Here is a 23,501-nt window from a genome sequence, read left to right as displayed (position 1 = left end):
TTTTTTTTTTTTTTTTTTTTTGAAGGTGCAATGTCACCAGTAACGCACGTGTACAAAAATATTTTAGTGAAATAAATTTTATTTGTGGAGAAACTAAGTGATCGATCGTCATTGTCCTCGATCAGTTTCAGGCTAGCCGATTCGAAGATTTTTCAGCAGTGCTGCGTCATTTTGCACGATGGATTATGCGAAACATCGCATACCTCTGTCACCACTGCAACGCGTGATTTTGACAGCCGGTGCAGCCGCGATATCATTCATGAATCCTTTCCGCGGCGATATGATCGCATGCTTAGCAGAAACGACTGGTACCAACGCTCTTTCATATTGTTATCGACAAATGCTCTCAACCTCTGAGGGATGTCGCATCCTCGCTGAGAAACCACGTATATCTTCCTCGACGATTGATTTCTCTGCACTAAAACGATTACCAGCAGGGACACTTGGCAGAACATACTATGAGTTCTTAGATGTTAACGTAAGCTTTTTCGATGATTTTGTCTTATTTCATTATTCGATCGATCATCCGTATCACGGTACTATATGTGCGTTAGCAAACACTTTCGTTAGTCGCAGATCTCCGAATGACTGCCGAATTATTACTGTTGTAAGAAGTATGAAGTAATATGTATAAACATTCTATTTATTGAAAATTAATATATTTTATCTTGAATTGTGCATTATTGCAAGCACGCGAGTGAGTTGGAACGAAGATATTCGTTTGTTGCAGAATGTGTCTCCTGATTCTAGAACTGCAGTCAGGTTTATTGAAGATACCGAATTAGCGTATGTAATGCAACGATATCGAGAAACGCATGATATTTATCATGCCCTATTTATGATGCCAACCACGATGCTCGGAGAAGTATCCGTCAAGTGGATAGAAGCGTTGCAATTACATTTGCCGATGTGTTTGAGTGGAGCGATATTTGGAGCGTACCGGTTGCGTCCGAGGTATATAAGTGAAACATAAAGATACGAACCGCAGTGCACACTATTTGTGATCACGAATTCACTTACATTCTCTTTCCTTCGATATTCTTATTCTCAATTTATCAACAGTTGAATTTCTCTTTGGGGTTTTAGGCAAAGGAAATTATATCTAGAGCATCATCTCCCGTGGGCTATTAATACAGGACTTCGAGCAAAATTTCTCTTAGGAATATACTTCGAAGAACGTTGGGAGCAACCTCTCGTTGATTTTCATCGAGACATAAACATCGTTCCCTTGATATCGACAGAAAATGTTTACAATGAAATGTAATTGCTCTTTCTACATGTGGTTTTTCATATACAATAACAAGAGTAGAATTTGTTAGATAGTGTATAACAATTTTTATTCACCGTAACTTTGGAAATATGAAGAATATAATTTTTCGTAAGATACGTATAATTTTCATTAGAGACTTCGATCGATGTAATGATAAATTTAAGAAAACTTTATTTTCCTGTAGAAACATAATGCGCGAATCAGTGCGATATAACGAGTACAATCGAACTACGAGCATATAATCCAATTGGTGATGGATGAATCTAATATCGTAGAATTACGATAGTAACTGTTAACATATTGATCGATAATTAGTTTTTAAAGCATCGCGTAATTTATGAAACAATATTTGTAAAATTGATTGTCTCATTTGGTTTGTAGTAACACGCGCAAATCTATAAGTAGCTGTTGTTTTGATATGAACGTAGTGATTATTTACTAAGCTGTAGTTTTATCTATTATACCTCGGTTTGAATTACTTTCCCTTTCATTCTTTTTTTTTCAGTTATTAAGTTTGTCGATGCGAAATTTGAACACGTGGATTTATACGTACATATCATGAAACATAATATTGCTATATTAACTGATATGCTACAAAATTTCGGTAAAACTCAAAATTAAAAAGTACCGATGTATCATAGAGTATTATTATATTTGTTTGCATGATCGTTCGTTGAAATTTACGTATTTATTTTGTCTTGCGATGTATGAAATTCGTGCACATAGTGTGCAGGCTCGTAAACTGATAAAACATTCAAATAATCACAATTGTAGCGTTGACTAGATTTAAGTTTCATGTAGTACAATCTATCGTTTATAGTTAATGAGAAGACAAGACTATAATTTGTTATTAATAAGTTTTGTGTCTCTTTACCATGGAATGTTTATTTATCCGGCCCCCCCCCCCCCTCCTTTAACATACACCTGTATGTGTGAGCATGTGTTCCTATATACACAAAAGTAGATTCATACATAAATCTAATTGAGCATTAAAAGTTAATGGCCAGAGCATCCTGAGGTAATTTAGATATTTTAATAATGAAGAAACTAATGCAATTGATTGATGTTATCTAATAAATGATAGAAACAAATAATAATACTTTTGATGTAAAAGGAAGTACTTACATGTGAAGTGGAAAAAACAAATCAATGAAGCAGAAACAAGGTAAATCAGCATAAAGGGCTAAAACGTTTACACAGGATGCTTCTTGGCTGATTGTAATTTGTTTGGTCCGTGTTACTCGGTCATGAGTATATCAAACATTCAATCGAGAGCTAGTCTTTCAAGGTACAGATGAATTTCCATGAAACTGGGTCTGTCTTCGACTTGTGTATTCCAACATTTCTTCATTATGCGGTAAAGATCATCTGGGCAATGATCAGGTCGTGAAGGAATTCGAGGTTGATTTTTTTCGCCGTTCATATCGTCGTTCCTATTACCGATACGTACTTCGCTTTGATACCAGCGACCATAATTTTCTAAAATTTGTGTCACTGTTAAATCCGCGTATGGTATCTCCTTACAATTTAGAAAAATTTCCCAAATTGTTACCGCGAATGCCCAAATGTCTGCTTGACAGTTACGTTTACCCTGAAGTGGGAAATAATAAAAGTAAATAATGCAATATATGTATTAAAATTAAGGTATAATAAATACGCATTTTAGGAATATATTGTATAAGAATTTCTATATATTAATGAAAAGGTTATAGGAAAGTTTGTTTACCAATAATACTGCTTCCCATGCCATCCAACGAAGAGGAATTTTTAAGTTATGTTCGGTGATGAAATAATGATGGTTATATTTGTTGCAGTATATAGCATGATCCGATACTTTTATCGTCAGGTCGTTACCAACGATGCAATTTCTAAAATGTTGCATAGCATATCGATGTTAAATTAATTTGTTGTTTTACAGATTTCGCCATTTTACGAACGTTCTTACCTGGCTGCCAAATCACAATGTGCAATGTTTATGGATTCCAAATACTTCATACCAGATGCAATTTGGGTGATAAAGTTTAATCGTTTGCCATAGCTGTCGAAAATAGAAATATAAATTAATATAATAATGGGCTAGGGACCATGTTGGCTAGGGGCCAAATGGACCAAGTTATAAGAAAGAACAGCTATAATGTTTGTCACAGCATTTTCCTTACCCAATATCGCCTTTGTCAAGATTTGTGCGGCTTTCTAAAAAGCTAGAAAGATCTCCAAATTGACTGTACTCGAAAACAGCTCCAAATGGTTCTTCTTCTACCAAGGCAATCATCTTTGCCACGTTCGAATTTCGGAGCATCGATAAAACGTGCATATCTTTTGTGAAGTCCAACCTGTATGATACTCAAGTCGAAACACCATAAGAATATAAAAAGATATCTTTGCAAATCGGAATTACGTTTCATTAAATGAATCTATAAAGATACACGTATTTGATTAAACATTTTGTCGATTAACTGTGTTCAATTTCTGATATTATTTATCTCTACCAAACCGAAATTTCCCTCTCCGAGCTTATCTACTATCCTTAATCTATGTCTAGAAATGCGTTGAACACTGTGTGAATCAATATTTCGTGGTAAATAAACATTCTTCTCGCGGATATGAAGCGGTGTAAATGGACTCAAAGTCGACGGAACCTCTCTTTTCTTTATCTGAAATCATATAATTGTTGATTGAGTGTTCTTCCGCTTGTCTCTCTCTCCTTCAACTTTTGTTATCTTATCTATTATCTCACCGTTAAAATGTCCGTGCCAATATTATATCCTTCGTAAGCTTTTTGATTTATTTTGCTTGATTGATGGCGTAGCGCTCTTTTTGATGAATATATCGTAGTTGGGCCTGTAATTTCTGATGACTTGTTTGTCGTAAAGCTTGAATCACACTTTAAATCTAAGATGCGTTATTGAATAAAATAAGAATAAAGTTTAGCCTAATACGTTATATTATAACGATAGCATAGGAAAGATAAGGAGTCAGTGTTAAGAATGGTTTATCAGACTCACCGGAACATGATTCGATTGTATTAGTGGATGCATTTGATTTCAGAAGCACGAGATTTTCTTCAGAGAACAGATTATACGTTCTCTCATACAAAGTAGATCGATGTGGTTGATTGGAATCGACGACGGTAACACGAGAATCTGTTTGGAAATCTGTATCGAATCGATTGGGAAAGTTATCAGAAGTGGCTATAACGATAGGTTTGCGAATCAATGATAATCCGGTTACGATTGAATTTGAAAGTTTAACATCCTTCGGGGAAATCGCAATGCTTGGAGCAGATGAATCACAGAGTAAGGCTGTATGCTTTTGTAGTAAAGCTACTTTGTTACGACCTCTCTGTTTTATCAAAAAAGTAGTACATGTTAGAAAGAGGATAAAAATTGTTAGTAGACCGCTAACAAGACCAATGTATGTTTGGGATGTGCCAACGGGGAAGGCATCTGGTGTTGAGACGTCTTCATGGATTTCGTAGAGTTCCGTTACGTTAAAACCCAATATCGAATCCAGGGAACTGCTTGATTTTGCTCGTGGTTCGCTTCGATTTTGATCTGTATTCATTTCGAACGATCGATCAATTGAAATATTTGAATTGTTCAATCGATTTCTGCTACCTATAATGAATACGATATTAAATGGTTATCAGTTTACGCGTGACCTTTTCTTTTTCAAATATTGTTTCATTTGTCAGGAATGCATTACTTGAAACATAATAAATACATTCCTTACCAGTGTAAAAGGTAATTTCGCTAAGAAGTAACCATTTTGCAGCAAGACTAAATTCCACTTTTACGAATTGGCCGATTCTAGATTGCAACGGGATCGATGTTAAAATTGTTTCGGCACTAGATGAACTGGTATCGCTTAATGATTCCATTCTTTCTGTTTCTGATTGATAATTTTCACCATCAATGGAAAACCAAATGCGCATTATTGAAAACATCTACAAAAATTGAGAATTTTAAACATTAAGTATGCGTGTGTACAGTAAGAAAAAGGAAAACAAATTGTGAAAAAAGAAGAGAAAAGAAGAAAACAAACCTCGACATCTAGTTGCGGTATACGAGCGACATGTACAGAGCAATTCTCGAATTCTCGTAATTCTTGAAAATGAAATATAATCTGAACTGTAGTACACTCGGACCAGCCTACCCAGTTTGTTCCATTTGTTGGAGAAATAGGAATTTCAGAAACCTCGCCTAATATTCCGTCCGTTAGTTGACCTAGGCCGTTAATCAGAAGCGAGTCAAATTCAATACCATCGTACGAAGAATCTTGAACATTCCATCCTCCGGGACCAAGATTTGATCCCTTTGGCGCACTATAACTCGTTATGTACTCTGAGAAGAAAACCGATGATTATATCACGTATGATGTATATGTGTAGATCATATCTCTTAATAATAATCGCGCAAATGATTGGTAAATAAGGTGCGTATAGAAATACTTACGTTCCCATACGCATCCGTAAATTTCAACTCGCATACAAACCGTACGGGGATGTTGACTGTAAGGTACGAATCGTACTTTGCTCGCGACAAACGGCAAATCTAATTTCTGCTTTTCTACCAAGTATGTGTTGCTATTGCCACGTAGTATCTAAATGTGTAACAATCGACCGAAAAATTCAAATAAATCAGTAACATCGTTCTTTTGTATTAATAACTATGGGAAGCGTCTCGCTTTGCTCTCGAAAAAGGAGTAAGGCTAGCAAGATTTTTTAGTCACAATACGCTTTTGTTATATACAATATTTGCGTCAAACCATTTTTTATTCCTTATCGTAAATAAGTTCAATGACAATTATGTCGAAGCAACGCAGACGACTTCTAGTCGATTTATAATGGATACGAACTGTGTCACCCTTCAAATTTTTGTATTGATTCCATCTCTTGTTGCGCCAATATTCAAGAAAAAAAGCTTCCGCATATTCCTGACCTTGACCATTACCAAATCGGCCTTGAGTTTCGGTCCAGGATATCAGATGGTTTCTTGTTAGATCAATTTCCAGATATTCCCGTATCGCGCTACTTATTTGCGCTTTTGGACACCAAGCGCCACCATTTTTCTCTTGTCGTATCCTGTGAATACGATACAAAAAATGTTTCCTCCCTTTTTGAATTTTTCCTTCTATATCACTTTCCTCCTACATCTTTTCCTTATTTTTGTATCCGACTTATATCTTTTTACAATCGCATCACGATCTAATCTTTTGTTAGTCTATCCAATGATTGTTCGAAATGATTTACCTTGCGTTTTGTGGACCCACCGATTTTGTTTCGTAACTAGAAGAGGCGGTGATCGCATCATCTGGAATCTTACCCTCCTCCATACCAAGTGGAAAAGTACACTGTCCTGCAACATATCCACATTTATTGTATATACCATATACCATACCATATACCATATACCATATACCATATATATACCATATACCATATATCATATATATACACGTTTTATCTAATTGTATCTAATTTTATAAACGTAACAAAATTCTTTTTCTTGTTATTATTGTTATTATCATTATTATTAAGATTATTTCGTATTTATTATAGTTTTATTAAAAAACTTTCTTTCCCTTACCGAAAATGTTGGCTGAATTATCTCCATGAACAGTCGCGACCAGAAGCATTCTCAATGTAACAACTGTTAACGTAAACCACATTTCGATATCCAAATCTTATACTATTCTGGATTCGTTTACAATTCATGATAGATCGAATCCTTTGCTAACATTATTCGATTTCTGAAATTGTAATTGCATTACTTATATATATATATATATATCAACCAATAACAAATCATGGATAAAATTTATAAAGATTCCCGAGTATGGTGTAATAAGCGTACTGAAGGCAAAAATACTCATCAAATGAAAATAACGGGTAGCATTGTAATATGAGATATGATTCTAGTATATCGAAAATATTGTAAAAGAATAAACACAGAAAAATTTGGCCGTTTTGGATATATATATAGTACGGATGAATTTCATCATACCTATAAAAAATCTAAAAGGAATTGATCGATGATTCTTCCTAATTAAAAATTGAAATTTGTAAACACCGACACCGCTAGCAAGTATACATATAGCATTTGTATGCTTCGTAGTTGATAGTTGACAATTCGCAGATTGTACGTTAATTAGATTCACCGATGGAAAATGAATCCGAAGAGGGTTAGGGAATGCGCACGGTGTTCTGGATGGGTATGCGTGCAACAAGTACGATCAATACGGGCATGGTGCAAGGAGAGCATGACTATACTCGATTCATTTACTTATACCTCTGTCTACCCGGGCGAAAGCTGTCATTTCATCAATGTAACAAAAATGTGAATGCAAACGTAAATGTGTAGATCATCAAACTTGATTTTCTTCTTTTGTCATTTGTAATTCTTCATAAAGTATTCTTTTCTCGTATGATATATCTATTTATATATATTGTTCACACATACATGCACTTATTCAAATAATTTCTATATTCGACAAGTACTCATGTCCGTTATTGAAGATGCGATAATGAATTTAATTTTTGATTTAACTAGTATTCTGTCTATGATAAAAATATTAATTTTTATCCAATGAACTTCTGTTTACTTACTTTTATTAATTGCTTAATGGAGAAGAATTTCGCTTTCGAGTGCTATTGTATAAGAGAACGTTTCAAAATTATTTACGAGATTGAATTTAAGCTGCCAGAAGAAATACAATCTTTGTTCTTTCCTCTTTCCTAATCTATGTTGTGAAATTCTCTCACTGAAAAATGTGCCTAAAACAGATTAATCATTTCAACTACTAAAATATCATTTCATAATATAATTTTCATTAAATCGTTATCAAAATGGTAATTACCAAATTATCCCCACACCTATGTGGAATGGATCACATCGATCATTAAACGTGAAACATATTCCTGTTCGTCGTAATTGATATGGCATTTTTTATTTGTTACATGCAATAATCTTCATGTTTTATAAGTTTAACGGAAACCTTTAATAACGTTAAAATTCTTACCTTTCAAGCTCGTCGCATGATACTTATTTCTTATACTGTGAGAACGGTAAGTTCTGAAAAACTAAAAAGTTTTAGCATTCTTGTAAAGTTAATTGAATCAAAATGCACCAACCTCTCGTAATTTTAATTTTTAATTTTTGTATATGCGCGTGTGTGGGTGAGTGAGTAGGTGTGGAATGTATATATGTATACTGTACTGTACTGTATACCTAATTAAGAGGAAAAAAGAAGAAAAAAAAAAAGAAAATATACAGGATTCCTTGTTACTTGCACTGTATAATTAATAGATTTTTTCACGTCCAGTTGATTTTTCGTTCCTTTTCGAACGCGCGTGTTCGTGTTTCGCGTTCTTCGCGAAACGTGGTTCAATGCAAACTCCGCTCTGGTCCAGAGCTTTAGCTGAGCATCCATGGTATCGGCCTGTTGTGAGCTTGCTCGAAGATAGGAGCGGTGAAAAGGAGTGGGGCTAAAGGGGGGCTATAGGGGAATATCACCTTTCCAACATATCTCCGATGGATTGATCGCCGTAATATTGTTAATATTATTTTAATAGTACTGATGTTTATTCATTCGATTATATTAATTTTTTTAAAGAGCGAAGTTAATTCAAAAAATTTTAGCAAACATTAACTTACAGTAATAATAATTGCTTTTAATTTAACGAAAGAAAAAAAGTTTGCATAATAAATGAATTTTATGAAATTGAAAAAGAGTATTAATTCCTTCAAGTTTAGCAAATAGATTTGTTGGCAACAGCTTAATTATTAATTAAATTTACTTTATATATATGTACTTACATGTTATTATCTACTATTGGTTTATTTAATACAAATGCGTTTCGAAAGAATAATAAAACAAATTGATTTGTTTATTATTTCTAACCCTGTAGTGCATTTATTTTACAGAAAATTCAAAGACACTAGCATTGAATAATTATTTAGCACTTACATTCCGATGAGACAATGTTTCGAATGATCGGTAGGATTTGTTTCCGCGTAACATGCAAATTATTCTGTGCATAAAGGATCAAGTTAAAATTTCCATCTTCTTCGTAAATTTCTCTAATCAAAGTCAACTTGAGAGATGGTTCCGCAAATACTGTTAGAGCTTTTATTATCTATTTATAACAACATTGGCCGATGATTATAGCTACTATTACTATAGATAAATTAAGCAAAACAAAAATAAAACATTTCAATTATTGCTAACCTTTTCTCTTAGTCGATTGATAGTTAGTGAAAAAATAGCAATATCTCGAGATAATTTTTCTGAATTATGTTCCAATCCCATTAGAATGACAATCGTGGTGTTTCTACGTTCGGCAAAATCTCCTAGACTTTTTAGATTCTTTTGTAAATCGAGAAAATTCTAAAATATTATGAATAAATCACATATAAACACCATATTCAACATTTCGTATGTAAACTAATTAAATGTACACTTTACCTTTACCAACATAGGTAATCCGACAATTGGCACGCCAGCAGTTACTTTCAAATCTTTGATCAAAAGATCATCGGTAGTTAATTCGCTAATATCCGATTTTGCTCTAATGATCTCGTTAAATACTTTATCTCTATTGACATCTAATAGGCTGACTTTGTCGAGTGCTTCAAAAACTTCGATATCGACAGGCGTAGCACGATCAACGTCTTTTGAAAAATTGGAAGTATCGATCAAAATCGGGCCTGTTAAAATTTCCATAACGATAATGCTTAAACAACGCGATTACGGTTGTTATATCGTATAATATTTTGGCATAATATATTATGATAAGCAACTTTAATTGTAACAAATATATCTGCTTGCCTTGTAAAAGACTCGATATTTGTGAATCTATTACTTCTGGATGTTTATTAAACAAATTTCGTGCTACTAGGGTCGCGCAACTGCCTACACTTTGCAAATAAATTTTTCTGCCAGGCCAAGACCATCGTTCGTCTCTTGGTCTATGATCGATTATTTTCACTACGAAATCTTTCAAATAAATGTCTTCGTCTGGAAGGCTATGATGATCAACAAGCACAAGTTCCAATTTAGTTTCCGTAGTCTCTCTTAAAGCTTTCAGATCAATTTGATTCCTATAAATCACAATCTATATGTCTACTTACTAATTTTCATGTTCTATCCCTCTATTATAAAATCTTTTTAGATGTGCATTTTTTATAAACTTACCGGAACGTCAGCAAATAGGAAAATATGTTATGACGTTTTAAGAAGTATACAACTTCTGTTTTGGCACGATAATCTTTCTCAGGTATATTCATTACCGGAATTACTGCCAAATTTATTTCCTTCTTTTTAATTCCATCCAAATATTCGGAGAAGGCTTGTATCAATGCCGATACAGCGGAATCTAAATCGCAGGTTTCATTACCCAAAACGATGCGAATTGTTTTGTAGTTGGATAGGTTTAACTAAAATAACGTATAAGATAATAATTGTTAAATATCCATACTTCTGCTTTATGTTTTAAGAAAATTTTTATTCAAGGTATCTATTCTACGTGTATACACAGTTTTCATATTTTTATTTATCTATATATCAATTTTTTCAAGCAATCTTTACAAGGTTACAATATAAAAATACGATATAATAATTTTAGAATAATAGTCTAATATAGAATGATGTAAAATCTCAATTCTTTTTCCTTTTTTATTTTGAGTCGAATAATTAGTCTTTACTATAATGTCATATTTCATTCTTTTAATCACTACTCATCTAACTAAATTTTAAAATTTGGCGCGCAAAAGTGCAAACTGACTATCCACCAATAAGTACGTATCGCTAAACGTAACCTCTATTTATTATGTCTATAAGTTGTCTTAGAAATTTCTTTGTACAACATTCTTTAATGAAATATGTAATTACAGTTTCTATACTTTTTACTCAAAATATTAAAAACATTATAAATTAACATAAAAGAATCATCTATCGCATATGAAATGTACGATATGTTCGAGGTAATTTTGATAAGGACAGATTCCTATCATTATTAAAATATAAATAAATATAGGAAAATTTGACGAGTTTATTTATCGTTATTTTGTTTTGGTAATTTCACATTTTAGTATTTAAATAAATAGGTCCAATAAAACTATTGAATACATATCGTTACATCTGAACAGAATGGTTTATTTTCTATTCCTCTCTTTATTTCGTTAATAACACAAAAACTATACTCGAAATAGTTAATTTTTCAAATTACATTATTTTTTACATAAAAGCCACTTATTGTAATTAACGAAAAGTAAAACTCTACTCACTATACCAAGCCAAGTATAAATTTACCAATGCTGCTTTTGATGCTGACAGAAATGATTCCATGATTTTCTGTTATGATGTACAAATCATTTACGTTGACACAATTCCAAATATCATAAATTCAAATTTGTTAATTTAATTTATTTCACTATTTTTTGAAAATGCTGATCATATGTCTGTTTACCACTATACAACAGACAAATAGATCCCTTAGCGGTAAATGTAAAAATGAGGAATCAATACAAACGTTGAGATTGTTAAAAAGAAATGATTTTCTAACGTTAGTAAACGAAAACTGGTAATTGTTTGTACAGCCTTTGGTCAATGATTAACAAATACAGTTGCAAAAAAAAATGGCAAATACTATTGAATCTCTCGGCCATACTCGGAAATGTTCGAACTTAATCGGAATTCTTCGGTGTTGTACGAAAGCTTCCGATGTCGAACGATGCAAGCGACAGCAATGTCCGTAATCACTTGTTTCTTTGCCTGGCAGTCGATGTTGTTCGTCTCAAGATGTGTGGCACGGTATAAGTTGCAATCATTTGACAGTTATTTTTCTAATGGCTTTTGTCCTTTGATACTTTTGAGTATTCATATTTATTTGTAAGCATGTTTTTTTTATTTTCATATCAGCATGGATGTGGTCAACGCAATACAAAATCTATTTCAAATTTGATTAGCATAACTTTAGTTGTTTTAATAGTGATTAGTACTAGAAATACGAAATGTTTTTGACAAAGCGATTTATTGCAAAGAAAAAGAGTGCAATGGAACCAATTCTTGAGAGGATATCAAAAAACATTCTCCATGAAGGTATAGTACAATAGATATGACCGCGTTTCTTTTGCTATTCTTCTTTACACTTTCATTCTCATATATTTAACAACTAAATTTCTCTATTTTTTTTTTACTTGCCCGAGAAATATAACGACTTGTTCTATAATCTTTTTTTGTACCAAACGCATATTGCTGGGAATAGTAATTGAATGAACAGGAAGGGAAACGCAAGCATTGAATAAGGCTATAAAGGTGGGTTTAAGGGCAGTGAGGAGAAAGATGCCGAAGGAGAAAGAAAACACAAGGTGTGTATAAAAAGAGATAAACGAAATATTTCATAAGAAAATAGATAAATTTGGCGAAATTAGAAATAAAGATTAAATTGTTCCCTGTTTCATACCGCATTCCGTATTACGCGTTCCGTTCCGTTTTGTTCCGTCTCGTTTCGTTTCGTTTCGTTTCATTTCGTCTCGTCTCGTCTCGTCTCGTCTCGTCTCGTCTCGTTTCGTTTCGTTTCGTTTCGTTTCGTCTCGTCTCGTCTCGTCTCATATCATATCATCTCCCGTTTCGTTTCGTTTCGTTTCGTTTCGTTTCGTTTCGTTTCGTTTCGTTTCGTTTCGTTTCGTTTCGTTTCGTTTCGTTTCGTTTCGTTTCGTTTCGTCTCGTCTCGTCTCGTCTCGTCTCGTCTCGTTTCGTTTCGGTTGTAAATTTGACATTATCGAATGTGATACACGTGTCATTAATTGTTTATTTCCTGACAGATAACAACAAAAAAGAATACGTGATCATAAACAACGTGGGTGTCACCGTAAATGGGTGTTTTCCGCGATGCGGTTCAACAAACAAGAATTGCTGACCCTAGCTACGCAACCTTCTCAGAAATTCGAGAAAGAGGGTATATTGTATGTACGCGAACGACAAGAAGGCTTCTTTCGCAGAACCGAGAGTGAGTGATTAGATTCATTCCTTGACACGTAGAAATATTCGCGTGTTTGATCACTTATTTTTAATTGATTGATTTGTACATGTATTTTGACTGCTCATGTCGGCAGCGCATGTTTTTTCCTTCTTTAAATTGTATGTTTAATCCTTGAAAATAAACTCACGTGATACGCAAATTCTTCGTCTTGTGTTTAATATAGAGCCAGCCCATCATCCGTTTTCCGAAAAAGTACGACCGTGTATGATGTACATTTGCAGTTTACTCAAGATTGTGTGATGTTCGTATATAATATAGGACGCTCGTCTGTGTTCACTGATTTATGTGATTTATGCTGCCGGTACCTCTGCTGCTGATGTCTACACCGTTGTCATCGTCGTACCATTGAGGAAATGGAAATACTAGTAATCTTTGCTTATTCCGATACTTCGAAATATCGACGAACCGACGAGCGTCAAATAATTGTTTTAACCGCGTTAAAATTTCTTTCCGTTGAATACGAAGAATTTGTTGAACTCTCGTGTAAACTCCTCATGTGTAAAATGTGTGTCGAAACTGCGAAACATCCCGAATCAAAAAATCTTCCGTTTTTCACGAGTATTTAATCTTTTTACGATGTATTCATTTACAGTATTGGATGTATCATGTATATGTATGAAATGCGAAACACACTTGATAATTCCATTCATTAATTTATTCGTTCGATATAATTATTGCTGTTACTGTTGTTGTTATTGCATGTATGATACATACAGTAACAACAGCGATAATAAATATATATACAATATTATATATATTATAGTTCTTACCGCATCGATAATCTGTTATCGGTAGTACGATAATCAACCTATCGAAAAAGTATCGGAAATTATTCAATATGAAATACACAATGTTCTTAACTTATAGTCGATGCTTTACATTAATCGATATTGACTTACAAATATTATTATAACAAGGATGATAATAATAACAATAACAACTAGTAATAGTACGATAATACTAATTATTAATAATAGTACAATATTAGTATAATGTATAAATTCGTATATTAAATTCCAACGCACTGTGGTTTTTGAATTTAGTAAAATAAAATTTCTGTATATCATATTCTTTTCAGATATAACTTAATTTGACAAAGATGTTCACCAATAATTGACATTATGCATTAAAGAGGCGGAACTTTCGTAGCGCGAAACACAATCCAAGTTTATGACGATCAAAACTAGTCATTAATTTGATACGTTAAAGGTGTTTATCGTACCTACCCTTATATATGTTTAGTCGTCGAGATGTACTATATTAAAAAAGTATTTAATATTAAATTTGTTAATATTAAATTTTGTTCTGACATTTAATAGTAAATAACGAATTCGGGATGTCGCATAGTTATGGGAACCATATTTATGTTTTCTTAGCATATACATTTTATTGTATATTACACGCGAGCACATTTGTCATAATTTACCATGAGTTTGTAAATTATTTAAAGATGTTACTTTCTTTTTCTTTTCAAAATATTTCCGCAAATCGAGCATGCTTTCGAATCTGTGATGATTGAAATTGTTGTCGAATGTGTGCACGATTACCTGGAGAAGTTGTTAGTGTTTCGTTGTGACTCGATCGAATCGCTTACGTTTGCAAAACCTTCTAGTACACGTCAAATTATTTCTTCTCTTTCTAATGTTGTCCCAATTGTGACAACGATTATCATTTGATCTCCATTATTGAGTCCTGTTGCAGTTTCTATTTGGATATACTTGCTCGTATTTGCGATTCGAAGCGAGACGCATCGCAAGGCAGGAGCAAATAGTTTGTAATAATGAAAATAAATACGAATACGTAGCGATCGGCCATGTCCGACTGCGTACAAATTTTCGTGCACGTTAATTAAGCTACCTGTAGCTACGTATAATTTGCAGGTACAGGTAAAAAATGTGACAACAAATGTCAAAAGGGAAAAACACATAAGACACTACGAGACCTCAGTTGTGTTACGGCCAGTACGAGTAAAGGTATATTCGAGTTTTTTGTTTTTCAACCAAAATTCTTTCCTTCACTGTTTTAACTTGATCAATCGCGATTAACACGCTTACCATTGCGCGCAAACTGAACCAATTTATATAAATTCCTTTCCAATTTAAATCAAAAGTTATCGGTGTGTGTGTGTGTGTGTGTTATTACATAAATTTCGATTTAAATATATATAAATAATATGTGGTGCACACGACTGCCTGTATGTGTGTGTATGCATGCATATCAAGCACATATTAAGAGTGGAAAATCGGAGAAATGTTTCGCATTTGTAAACTTGTTTTCTTTCATTTTAATGTTATACCCATTGGAAATAGTATTTTACTCTGGTATGTGGCATGCTTCCTTCCGAAAAAATTGGATGAATTTCCTCACTTCTCTGAATAGACTAGCATGATTTCCATGGTAGTACACCACTTTTATACGAATACTTTTTAAAAATCATTACAAACATCGTATGCTTCTATAGTATAATATGTACTAGTGTGTTGTATAGCTTGTTAAAAATTCGATACGATTTGTGAATTTCTGTTAAATTGGTACGCTACGTTCGAGCCTTCCATTTGTGCATACATTTCCGGAAACAAACATGCGTGATGAACGTATATAAGTACGTACGTTTACATGAATTTACAAAATCTGTGTGATGATTTTAACATTTTTACTTTGCTTCATACATGCGTTTATACAATTTATTTCCCATATTATTTTTATCATTATGAATATATTATTTGTTTTTCCCAGAAAGAAAAGAATATCTGGCGAAAAATACCGTTGAAATATCGATGAAGAGATTTAAAAAAATAACACATATTTGTTACTTTTCTTTGTTGGATAGTAAGTTTGGAGAGATGGTGCAGGTTGCGGGGAAACTTATTGTTTTACTTCAAATCGCGAGAACAATGGTCAGAACCTCTAGGTGTGATAATACTCGAACAATGTTTCGTCCGAGTGGAACAACCGAGCAATCAAATACCGTACGGTTTCAGTATAGGTAAGCACTTGCTTTTTACAAAGATAAGTAATTAACATGTAACGCGAAATATGGTGCTACTATCGCTAAAACAAAATGTAATCATACGAGAAAGCAAGAATAAAGTAGGAAAAGGAAAGAAAATGCGTGCTCGTGTGTCTTATTTCAGTGTTCGATGGAGGTTTATTCCAAGCATTAGGTGCAAACTCAGCCGAAGAGAGGGACAGTTGGTTGCAAGCACTTCAGCTTGCTAGTTACGAATGCATGAGAAGTCAATTATTGGCATTGCAACAACGCATAGAAGCGCTTAGTGGACATAAACATGACACGGATATCCATATGTTACGGTTGCAACGTGGAATTTCAACAGGTTCTGTCACTTTTTCTTATTTCTGTTATATTCTTTTTGTTATTCGCTTGGTGTTCCAAATTGATCGATTCACTGTTTTAGATCCTGCCGAAATACCGATATGTGAAATATCGTTAGCATGTGACAACCTTCTTTGCGATGGTCATGGTCGACCACCTAATCCAGTCCTAGAAATAGACGTACAAGTTAAAGGTTCGAAAACCTGGATCAAGTATTCACGAACTGAAGTAGTGGAGGTATGTTGCGTCTATCGACAAGCTGATTTGTCTCTCGAATTATATTCGTTCACGCGTACCTCTTTTTATTTCACAGCGAAGCAGCAATCCTGGTTTCTTAACAACCGTGAGTTTTAGAGCTAGTGACGGTTTAACCACGGAGACAAAAGTAAGGATAACTGCATACGATGTTAGGGAACGCGTAAGTCAAACAGCGACACCGATCGGAAGCGCGATTGTTACCTTAAATGCGGTTCAAGATACACCTAGGTAATTTTCACTAGCCTCGTTCTGAGAATTTCTCTTTATGGCTTTATATGGTTTTATTTGTTACTGATTTACGTATAGGCTATCATATCGTATCATATCTTTTCTTAACCATTTACTGATTTTAGATTAAGGATACCGTTGAAGTCAGCAAAAACAACAACTGCTGGTTTTCTAACGATTAGCGTGTGGAATTTGGAGGCAGAAGATCGAGGGAATAGTACGGAAAGTACACCGTCAAAGGAACCTTCTACTGGAATGAATCATCAGGTAAATGTCGATTTATTTCAAACATTTTCTGTCTCATTTCCAGATTTCTTGCTTTCATAGTTTCTTTTTCTGCTCTTCTACCCTAGTCTGTTGGTTTTCATAGGTACTCTCCCATAGACGATCGCAATCACTACCGCCTAGATTAGGAACAAAAATCAAGTTGCCGCATCAAGGACAACTTAAACTCCTATTTGCCAATCCATACATACAAACGTACAGGTGCGTCTTTAAGAGTAACGTTCCAACAGTTTATTTTCTTTTGTTTTCCAACTTTCATACTTATTTGCGAATATGTATTTTATTTCAGGTTCCACTCTGGTTTAGGCGGAGATATTTGTGTACACGAAATCATGGCAGAAAGTAAACTTTGTTTTCAATTTCCACAACATTTACTGTGAGTACTCTTATATATTATAAGTTTGGCTTGCAACAATCACTAAATGTTGATAAAGCCTATTTATTACTTCGACTTTCTATGCAGTCTGTGCTCTGTGCTTGTTTTACGTAATTATTTTTTATACAATTACGCAAAAATTCTGGCTATCGTTGCTTCATTTATTAAAAATCTTCGATATTTTTCTTCTAGTGCAATTTGGATTCAAGAGGAAAAGGAACTTCTGCAAGAAGTAGCAGGTATGGGTGAACTAAGAGAACCTTGGCATACTAAACAAGTGGAATTGCTGGATCGCCATCTTCATCTTTTACATCTTTATTCGCAAGCTAAAGAAAATTTGGCTGCATTTAAAGGTAGATTTAATAAATATTTACCTTCAAGTTTACATTAAACCGCGTTTTGTGTATTTTATTAACCGATAAAACAACCCTCGTAGGAAGTTATTTCAAACGGTCATCGCGTAGGAATGATAGAACACTTGAGTTTGCACCTGTTAATTTACACTTACAAAGAATGTGGGTGCATAACGATACGTTAAACAGATGCGGATTTTATGACTTTATCACTGTTGGGGCATTCACTGCACATTCGCATAAGAGTAAAAATGGCGGTCTCATTAGGTAATTTTCGATCAATTTAGTTGTAATTCCAACTATGAAAGTACAAATAAGAAAAAGAAAGAAACGTAAATGCGAATAGGTTTCTGTCAATATTGTTTTATCACTGGCGTTATATTGTTCTAGGCTATTACAAGCTTTAAAGGAGTCGCCAACGCGTGGTAATCAGTTATATCAGGGAACATCGAAAATAACGATGGCGCACGATGCTATTCAAGCAATTAAACAACTCCGTCGAGATGTTGTAGATGCGATGCGCGCCTTGATGAAACTCGCAAAAGACAAACAAACAAGTGGAATGTTACCAATTTGCGAGGATATGATTACAAAAACTAGAATTTTACTTAGTTTGTGGGATCCAGGATTGGTCGAAGAAGCGTTAACCTTTCTAGAGGAATACAAAGTCGCAAAGATTCATGAAACTTCGAACGAGAACTCCCTTAATTTAGATTTTAGGACGAACCAATCGTTATCTCCTTTCAAAAGAATCACGCAACAATTAAATTTTGATTTGAAAAGTCCGGATTTTGATGATTTTGTTACGCCTGATACTCCAGAATGTGTAAAAGATATGTGGATAAAAGAGAATGAGAAAAATGGTTTCACAACTTCGTTGTCCTCGAAAAACGAACACGCGAGCCACCTCGTCAATCAGGATAACATTGATGGAAAGGATGAAGAAAATTTTGTTATTTTTCCAGATGTCGATGAAAGCGACACCAAAAATTACGAAATTAAAACTTCTACGTTAACAAATCGTGTTGATAACAAAGGAAAAAATCCTGTCAACGATACTATCGTTACTACCAATTCGAAAAGTAATGAAGATAGAGAGGAAGAAATTAAGAGTGATATCGATCTGTGTAAACGGTTTTTAGATACTCAAAAGATGTGTAATTCACCATCTGCTAATTACTATAAACCTACCGATGAACCCGAGCCTTGGGATCTGACTCAACTAAACATTGAAGCTAGCGTAATGTGTTTGGTGTCGAAAGTAAAGTTTCTCTGTGGAAGATGCAGTAGTCCAGCTGTACGACTACGGAATAAAAATATCATAGGGAGATCGCACAGTTTCAAAGGATGTGTTTTGAATAATCGTAACAGAACTACGGACGTTGTAACAATTCAACCGAAAAACGACGTTAAAAACGACGAGTCGTGTAAATTGCTCGAATGTATAGAAAGTCGTTCTAATTTTCATCAACAACTTAGTCCAAGTTCAGAAAAAACAATGCCAGCCTTTTCTAAAGCCAAAGAAGGTAAGGAACGATAATTTTTCATATTTAAGGCATGTTAGGTGTGTGAGAAATGATTTCAATAATTTGCACCAATAGTCTTTATTAAATATCGTGACAATTTTTTACGCTCCTCTTAAATAAAAAATAGAGAGGAAAGAAATTACAAAATTTTCGATCAAATTATTCTTACTTTATATAGTGTGCCAAGCTGTCGATTCGATGACAAGAGTAATTAAAAGTAATTCGGGACAAAGAAACAAATTCACAGAGGGTCTAGATTTTGCCTCGATCGTCGATTGGACAAGTGAGCTTAGACCAAGTATGAAAAAATTACGGCAAGCTATGGATGGATTGTTAAAAACTGCCCGGTTAACACATTCGGTATTCAGGGTACAAGAAGATCCGAAAATGGCTCAACGCGCTTGCAATGTTCGATATAGGAGAGATGTGTGTTTTAGTCAAGCGGTAAATTTATTATGCATTTAATTTCTTCTTGAGTCTTTTCAACATTTTTTCTTTCTTCTTTTTGTTTCTTTTTGGGGGTACGGAGCGGATCAATGATTGTTTTGACTTGATCGAATATCTCGAATCCCGATTTTAGTTAACAAGCTTGGTTTCGGGATTGATGGCGAAGCTTTGGTGTCAAAGACCCGATCCAATGTTCCTTTTAATCTTGACTACTCTTGGCCCTCTGGTCTCCTTTGAGGGACTCCTCAGTTATTACGGAGACGAAATAGATATGTGGGGAGATATGACTGTAGCAGTAGAAGACATGCATACCGTAACTTTTACACTGACTAGATGCGGCATTGCATCAAGGTTAGTACCAGAATATCCATATATTTAGTAAATTCTTGGTATTTGTGGTAACACTGTCCAATAAATTTTAACTTTTTCTCTGTTCTTTAAAGCTAATGGATGCTTCTTGTAGAGTTTACCTTTCCTGAACTCGAATCCGTAAACGAGATTTCTCGGTCACTCTCAGTTTTCGAAAAACATGAGCGTGTTTATTAAAGTTTTTTTTATTAAAATAAAGTATTATACAAAAATTAAAAACGTCAGGTGGTTTATTCATATCTTAAAAGTTAGGCTTAAAAGTTATTTTCTCAAATTTAACAATATCCATAATTTTGTCCACAATTTTATTTCATATGTTTCTGCATATTTTATATTGTATTACAATATTTTTATTTTCTTTTGTACACTAATGGGGATTTACACTGTTTAATGAATAAATAAATAAATGATTATAATTATTAGTGCTTCTGAATAATTGGTCATTACAGTTTAAAAATAAGCTGCCGAGTGTACTTTCTATGCATTATACTTGTATTTTTACATTAAAATTCTTTATCTAAAACAAATTTTCTATACATTACTGTATTCTGTGGACTTTTCTGGCAGAGAAATTGCTGAAACAATTTTCAATTCGATCAAATCGCAAAAATATTCCTCAGTAACGTGCATACGTTATTTTACCACTACGCAACTATTTTTCACCCATCTAGCTTCGACTATCACGTAGTTATGTGACATCAAAAGCATCGTCCAGGAGATCCCATTTTCTACATGGGTAGAGAAATTTTATTTTCGAATTTGTGTTTAAGAAGATAAACTTTACAAGAATCACCCAATAGATCTTATAGATCAAAATTTGTGTTGGATCGTACAGTATAATTAGATATTGAAGAATTTCAAATATGTATGAATTTGCACAAAATGAGTAACGATATGTTTTAGGCTCGAAGGAAATTGTAATATTCCATTTCAACAACCATTACCAAGAGTGGTTGGTTCCCGAGCTGCGTTAACGGTGATTCTTCCTGTGCCAGATGCGATCTACTCTTTATTACCACTAGTCCCTTCTTCCAGGCAGACAATTTCCTTCAATGTTACTCCTGTTTTCTTCAATGTCGGTATCAACGAGATGGCCTCTCTGGCGGAGAGTCTCGGAACCACGAAACCGCAAGAAAAAAGTAATATGGATAATTTTGAAAGACTGAATGAGTATTATTTACGATTCAAGAAACTTAATTTGCCAACTGAGACGTCGTCGACACGTCGTAAGTTCTTCCTCATTTTATCATCTAAATATATTTATTTACATTCACATTATTTGTATGCGCTTCTCGTTCATTAACCTTCCCTCTACTTTACCGTTTGGAATTAATAGTTGGTGCAAGATCACCACTCGGTCAAACATTAATGGAGCTGATGACTTATCTAAAGGCAAGCGTTCAAGCTAAAGTGAATAAAAACGTCGAAATTTTGCAATTATCCTCTCAAATCTGTAGAAGAATGCGCGGCTTAAGATTTACCAGTTGTAAAAGTGCAAAGGATCGTACTGGAATGTCAATTACATTGGAGCAAGTGAACATCTTGACCGCCGAATATCATCTGGCCGAACACGAATACATGAGAGCACTCGACTGTATGCGAAGGTTAATTTCTATCGAAAATGAAATTCGATCTAAATAGTAGTAATGGTTGTTTCGAAGATGATACATCGTCAACAGTATCGGTGAAAATTATTTCTAATTACAGTGAAGGATGTCGCCGGGAGAATACGTGGAAAAATATTGGAATTCGGAAATACGCGTTCAATAGCTTGCAAATACTAACATTTCCGAAACTATATCGTCCACCGACAGGTACCTATGGATCGGCGCAAAGTTAAGAACAATTTTCAACTGTATTAGTAACAAATGCATAATTCTTCTATGATATATGTAATGTTGATATGACGTGAATGCAGTAAAGTGAGGAAAGGAAGAGAAGAAGGAAGGAAATGGATTAGATGAAATCGTAGTCTTCTCATATAAATTCTATACAAATATTATTCTTTGACTTGATCGAATTCGAATGAAATCGTTATGGAAGGAAAATATTTGATTCGTTTAATATGTGTGCGTAGAGCGCGCACATATATGCATGCCTGTATGCGCATATAATTATTCGCGGTTCATCATAGAAACGAAAGAGAGTGCCATTTTATTTAGTCTATCGTGTGTTAGTATAGAGGTCGTTAAATTTTAAATGATGTATTTTTATTATTTCTGTATATAGAATTTTACTCTAGGTAAGATAATATAATAGAAATTTTATGAAAACTCACATTATGTGCCAACGGTTATATCGTTGCAATTTATTAGAAGGAAGGTGCTCCGTCACGGTAATGACCATATTCCAACCAAATAGAATATGTTAATTAGTAAAATTACATTGTTTAATTGACAAGGATGAACGTGTTCGGGTTAGGTTTTGCTTTCTGCATTAAAATAATTATCAAAAATGCTGTGATCGGTGATGCGAATTGAAAAATGTAAAGGATTACGTGGAATTTAATTGATTTTCATGGGAAATGTCGCTTTTGAGAAATTTATTACTCTTTCAGAGCAACAGTGAGAAATTGAAAGTTAGATCACGACTCGTAGATTACCGGCGTGCTTTGAAATCAAATCAGAGTTTATAATACAATACTACATTCGTGACCAACCAAACTCTTGTATGTGTGGAATATCGTGGATATTTGCAATATAAACATATAACATTTTAGAAGCCATCAGGATATAAGTTGTATTGTAAATAAACTATTATCTGCTGTACAACATAACACGCGTGCTTGCGCGCGAACGTGACAGAAGCATACACGTTGCCTCTGATTTCATTTATTCCTTCTGTTACTGTCTTATACGCGTAAAGACTAGCAAATTTGAAGCGCGGCAATGAAATATTCATATGCAAAAATATAAGTAGACTTATATTTACAATGAGTAGTAGTAGTAGTAGTAGTAGTAGTAATAGTAGTAGTAGTAGTAGTAGTAGAAGAAGAAGAATATTTTTAAGATA

At 33.9% G+C, this 23,501-nt stretch overlaps 3 protein-coding genes across 15 annotated transcripts in view; 2 read left to right on the top strand and 1 right to left on the bottom strand.

Moving 5' to 3' along the window:
* The window catches only part of LOC108545944 (ubiquinone biosynthesis protein COQ4 homolog, mitochondrial), a 6,219-nt gene extending 4,064 nt beyond the window's left edge, over positions 1-2,155 (top strand). For all 8 annotated transcript variants that reach the window (XM_017897804.1, XM_017897805.1, XM_017897800.1 and 5 more), the window contains exons 2-4: positions 126-478; positions 731-954; positions 1,087-2,155. In XM_017897804.1, coding sequence (XP_017753293.1) covers positions 179-478; positions 731-954; positions 1,087-1,264 — 702 coding nt within the window. In that variant the 5' untranslated portion in view covers positions 126-178 and the 3' untranslated portion in view covers positions 1,265-2,155. The remainder of the gene's footprint in view (positions 1-125; positions 479-730; positions 955-1,086) is intronic.
* Positions 2,156-2,444: 289 nt separating this feature from the next.
* On the bottom strand, positions 2,445-11,632 carry LOC108545841 (uncharacterized). Its single transcript, XM_017897636.1, has 19 exons — positions 11,582-11,632; positions 10,466-10,707; positions 10,100-10,371; positions 9,737-9,978; positions 9,500-9,658; positions 9,252-9,407; positions 6,522-6,622; positions 6,128-6,353; positions 5,725-5,872; positions 5,315-5,613; positions 5,003-5,216; positions 4,276-4,887; positions 4,008-4,162; positions 3,765-3,924; positions 3,669-3,684; positions 3,430-3,603; positions 3,216-3,308; positions 2,997-3,138; positions 2,445-2,861 (listed from the first exon to the last, which is right to left on the bottom strand). Exons 1-19 carry the CDS (start codon positions 11,615-11,617, stop codon positions 2,535-2,537), a joined length of 3,774 nt encoding a protein of 1,257 aa, XP_017753125.1. The 5' UTR covers positions 11,618-11,632; the 3' UTR covers positions 2,445-2,534.
* A 382-nt stretch (positions 11,633-12,014) lies between these two features.
* LOC108545945 (type I inositol 3,4-bisphosphate 4-phosphatase) lies at positions 12,015-22,892 on the top strand. 6 transcript variants are annotated; one of them, XM_017897808.1, is made up of 19 exons: positions 12,024-12,082; positions 12,191-12,370; positions 12,537-12,639; positions 13,096-13,280; positions 15,194-15,286; positions 16,144-16,299; positions 16,448-16,884; positions 16,961-17,133; positions 17,259-17,400; positions 17,504-17,619; positions 17,708-17,794; positions 17,987-18,147; positions 18,231-18,414; positions 18,538-19,673; positions 19,852-20,117; positions 20,254-20,471; positions 21,393-21,715; positions 21,826-22,093; positions 22,197-22,892. In XM_017897808.1, exons 4-19 carry the CDS (start codon positions 13,163-13,165, stop codon positions 22,327-22,329), a joined length of 4,011 nt encoding a protein of 1,336 aa, XP_017753297.1. In that variant the 5' UTR covers positions 12,024-12,082; positions 12,191-12,370; positions 12,537-12,639; positions 13,096-13,162; the 3' UTR covers positions 22,330-22,892. The 6 variants fall into 6 exon arrangements, with proteins under 6 accessions (XP_017753299.1, XP_017753297.1, XP_017753300.1 ...); XM_017897811.1 differs by lacking the exon at positions 12,024-12,082 and having other exon boundaries at positions 12,121-12,370; positions 16,448-16,648; positions 16,730-16,884; XM_017897812.1 differs by lacking the exons at positions 12,024-12,082; positions 15,194-15,286 and having other exon boundaries at positions 12,121-12,370; positions 16,448-16,648; positions 16,730-16,884.
* The last annotated feature ends 609 nt before the right edge of the window (positions 22,893-23,501 follow it).

Source organism: Eufriesea mexicana, unplaced genomic scaffold, assembly GCF_001483705.2.
Source record: "Eufriesea mexicana isolate 0111107269 unplaced genomic scaffold, ASM148370v2 scaffold572, whole genome shotgun sequence".
Taxonomy (NCBI): Eukaryota; Metazoa; Arthropoda; class Insecta; order Hymenoptera; family Apidae; genus Eufriesea; species Eufriesea mexicana.
This window is presented reverse-complemented; position numbering and strand designations above follow the sequence as displayed.